The sequence below is a fragment of the Abrus precatorius genome, unplaced genomic scaffold, assembly GCF_003935025.1.
Source record: "Abrus precatorius isolate BTA unplaced genomic scaffold, Abrus_2018 Scaffold1, whole genome shotgun sequence".
Lineage (NCBI taxonomy): Eukaryota > Viridiplantae > Streptophyta > Magnoliopsida > Fabales > Fabaceae > Abrus > Abrus precatorius.
The window spans coordinates 1283949-1288114 of record NW_020874291.1 but is presented as its reverse complement, the minus strand read 5'-3'; the positions used below and the strand labels follow the sequence as shown (position 1 = coordinate 1288114).

The 4166-nt window shown below is 27.3% G+C and overlaps 1 protein-coding gene across 1 annotated transcript; it reads right to left on the bottom strand.

Annotated features, from left to right (window-relative positions):
• Positions 1–1368: 1368 nt before the first annotated feature.
• LOC113857549 (F-box protein At2g35280-like) lies at positions 1369–2109 on the bottom strand. The gene has a single exon (XM_027489559.1). It carries the CDS (start codon positions 2107–2109, stop codon positions 1369–1371), a length of 741 nt encoding a protein of 246 aa, XP_027345360.1.
• Between the last annotated feature and the right edge of the window lie 2057 nt (positions 2110–4166).

The window sequence follows — 4166 nt, the reverse complement described above, 5'->3', positions numbered from 1 at the left end:
GCGAACAGGATTAATCCATGATATTTTTACGCGTATGGATCACCAGAAAGCTCGAGCAGCAATAACAACGTCCAACAAATAAATATATGTAATACACAATAAATTAGAAACTATGTATTTCTCTACTAAATAATGAGTGGAATTTTCTTTCAAACTTTATCAATTGGTAATACTGTTTTAGGATTCATTCAACAAAGCATGAATCCTACACTTGTAAAAATTGAAAAACATCGACCTAAGAACGTTTACAATAAGCATACTATAATTTTTACTATATTTTAAATTTAAACTTTAATTAATCTACTAATTCAATTACATTGTGCATTGGAACTAAGTTTATGCTAAATAATAATTAATTTTAAATTTATACGTCGTACTTTGACTGTATTTTTGTTATACTATACATACTATTTTACTGTAAATAAAATCATGGGCATTGCATTATTTGCCAGAATTTTTATTACCTATACATATACTATGTATATGAATTTTGCAATGCACAAAATGGTTAATCCCAACAGGTATGATACAAATAAAAACAGTAGAACTTTGTTTAATTTAAAATTCAATTTCAATGATACTAAGAATTTGTTTGATAAATCGAGCTATAAGTTTAAAATAAAATAAACACTATCTATCTACATTTTATCGACCTTTCTAATTTTCTAATTAGAAGTTTTGTAGTTTTAAAATATATTTTATTTTATTTCTTAATCTTCTTTTGCTAATTTATTTCTTAATCTTTAATTAATTACAATTCACATAATCTTATAAATTTATCTATTTTCATAATTAGTTTAATTATCTTCACGAGTCCATTCACATATGAAATAATACATTTATTGGTAACATTATCAAAACTGAAACTGACAAGTTAAAAAGAACAACCGGTCAATTATTTGACCAACTTCTCAAACAAATTACTTTACTAAAATAATGTTTGAACTAATAAATAAGACATGTTGTAGAAATGGTTAACTTTGACAATGAATGGAAAATAAAATTTTATATCAGCCAACCAAATAAAAATTTTCCAATCGTCTTACTGCAACTGAACAAAGCATTGCCAATGTTTTTTGGTGAAAATTGTTTAGATTTTCTAACATGGAACTCAAATCTCGTACCTTACAATTGATAAAATCATGGTGGAAGAATAAAAACTTTAAAAAAACCACACTACAAACTCGTGACACTACAAACGACCAAGAGATAAACTATATTGAGTTGAAATAAAATATATAGTAAGAAATGAGAAAATGACATTGAAGTATAAAATTTGTAATACATCTTTGATTGCTCATAGCTTTGGCTGGATTGCAAGAAAATTCACATAAATTCATATATAATAAGAAACTAAACTAACACACACTAAATAACTGATAGAAAAAACTCTATCTCATGATCCCATCTACAATATTCACACAACTCAATATCATCATCATCATCGTTTAGTAATAGCCATTGACCTTTCTTCACACTCCACCCCTTGCATGTGTTCTTGTCATGGCATAGAGGGGTCGGTTTGCATGCCAGCGTCCCATTATTTTTCCACCTAAATTTTGCTGTTTGTACCACATTTTTTCTGCATCTTATAATGCATTTGCTCTTTCTCAAAAAACGCATATGTTCAAGTCCTTGTGTTCTCAACTCATTATCTTCAGAACACAATAAAATCATACCGTACATATATTTTGCATCCGTGTGACCCTTTTCTGCAGCCATCTTCAAACTCTCAAGACCACGAATATTTCCCTTTGGATAACTAAAGTATTCTTGCAATCCTTCTCTATACAAGCTCTCTGTGTTTCCACTTTCCCTACAGCGTTTCAAGAAGGACAATGCTTTGTCGTTGGGAAACCACTGGATTAACGGTAACTTGTCCAAAGAAACATGTCGCCAAACATGATTATCATCCGCAGCATCAAGAAAATCTGCGCAACACATTTTCATGTTGTGAAGGTCAGTGATAGAATGAGACGCTACCCTTGCAACCACTTCTACCAACATATCTTTTGGAAGTGATTTTATGGTGGCTGTAGGAGAGGACCTATTATTGAATGTGCGTCTTCTCTTATCATTTGTCTTTTTCATCAATCTTGAAGCCGTCATAGTTGAATGATATTGAGTTTAAAGGCTGGAAAAACACAAGTGGATAACTGTGTGATTTTGAAACTATGATTATGTGTATATATAGATAGGAGGCTGTGTATTCCATGAAAATTGAACAGTCACGTTTTCAAATAGTATCTATTTGATGAATAGCCATGTCTGAACGTTTTCAAATAGTATCTAATCGATGAATAGTCACGTCTGAACTATTATTTTTATTATAATTAATACTTTTATAAATAGATAAAAACTTCAATTAATTTCTATTCAGGTAAGAATATATGTTTTTGATTCACATATTTTAAACTAATTAACTTATATGAAATTTCTGGATAAAGTAATTGTTTCTATCCTTATCTTATTTTCTCCGTGTAAATGCGAGCTCTTACATAAAATTAGCCCCCTAATTACTATCCGTGGATGAAAGAATCGGATATCAATGTACTGTGTGTATTTTCTTTTTATTTTTTAAAATTTAAAATTTTTTAAGTACCGAAAAGTCATGCACGTTAATTATAGTATTTTCTTCTAGACACCAATAATAAATGAGCGTGGCACTAAATTTTTGCAGAAATGTCATTGTAAAACTAGTAAATATATCCGTGCAACGCACGGGTTTATTTTGTTTTTATTAAAAAAATTATTTTTTAAATAAAAAATATATAATTTAAATATAATATACTGATACTAAATTTTAGAATTTTTATGTGTAATATTAATAAAATAATATTTTTTACTGTTTATTTTATTTAATAAATAAAAATTTTATAAGTTCAATAGATAATGTATTTTTATTGTAAGTATTAATGATAAATTTAATTTATATTAATATAATAAAATAAATAATTTGATTTGAAATTTTTATATTTATAAATTTTAAAATTTGAAAAATAAAAATAAAATACTACTTTAAAAAGTTAATAATAATATACACACATACAATTTTGTTAAAAGTTATATAGTAAGTAAGGAAGTGTTAAATATGATAAATATATAATTAATAAAAATATAAAATAAAATTTAAACAAGTGGTTAAGTATCTGAAAATACAACAACAAATACTATTCTTTTCTCATCCTTTAATTTAAAAAGGGTAGTCTTGTAAAGAAAAGTTAAATATTGCTTCTATTTCATATACCAAAAAATATGAAGTTACTCTAGTTGATGTTTGAATTAAAGTTTGGTATATGTATAAGGTAGGAATAACATTTCATGTAAATCTCTATATGACACTACCATCTTTTGAATGATCTTCTTAACATTTTTATTAGTTATTTCAACCGCTTCATTTATCTTTGGGCGATAAAGGAGAATTATGATGTTAATTGAAGTTATCACACAATTCTTTCATTATTTTATTATTCATATTAGTGTTATTGTCTATTATCAACTTATTTGGAAGGCCATAATAACAAATCAAATCTTTTTTAACAAACTCACCATCACATTTTGAGTCACATTAGTGTATGAGGCAATCTCAATCCATTTTATGAAATAGTCAACAGCAATAAGAATAAAACGGTGACAATTAGAAGCTTTAGGTTCAATGGATCTAATAATATCCATTTCCCACATTGAAAATAGCCAAGTGATGACACAACGTTCAAAGTTGTTAAGAAAATATTAATATTATTGGCATATGTGACACTTACAACATGTTTTCACGTAACGAAAGCAGTTGGCCTCTATTGTTAGCCAATATATTCAACCCTTAGAAATTTCTTTGTTATGGCATATTCATTGACATGAGTCTCAAATAAACCTTCATGAATATTTTTAATGATCTTTTGTTTTTCTTAAATTTTGTGCTTTTGAAGCATCCACATCTAAGAAGCACCATATCATAATTTCTTTTATAGAGCACATCTCCATTTAAAAGAAAACTCATGGCTAATCTCAACATTCTTTTGTCACAATCAAATGCACTTAATAGGTATTCTTGATTTTTAGGTAACTTTTAATCTCATGGTACCAAAGTTTACCATTAAATTCTTCTGTCATTTGACAATAAGCAAATTGATCATGTTGTTGCATCTTTATGAACAACATATCTTCTT

Excerpts from the sequence above, each read along its gene's own strand:
- LOC113857549 (XM_027489559.1), bottom strand. The coding sequence starts at position 2,109 with ATGACGGCTTCAAGATTGATGAAAAAGACAAATGATAAGAGAAGACGC.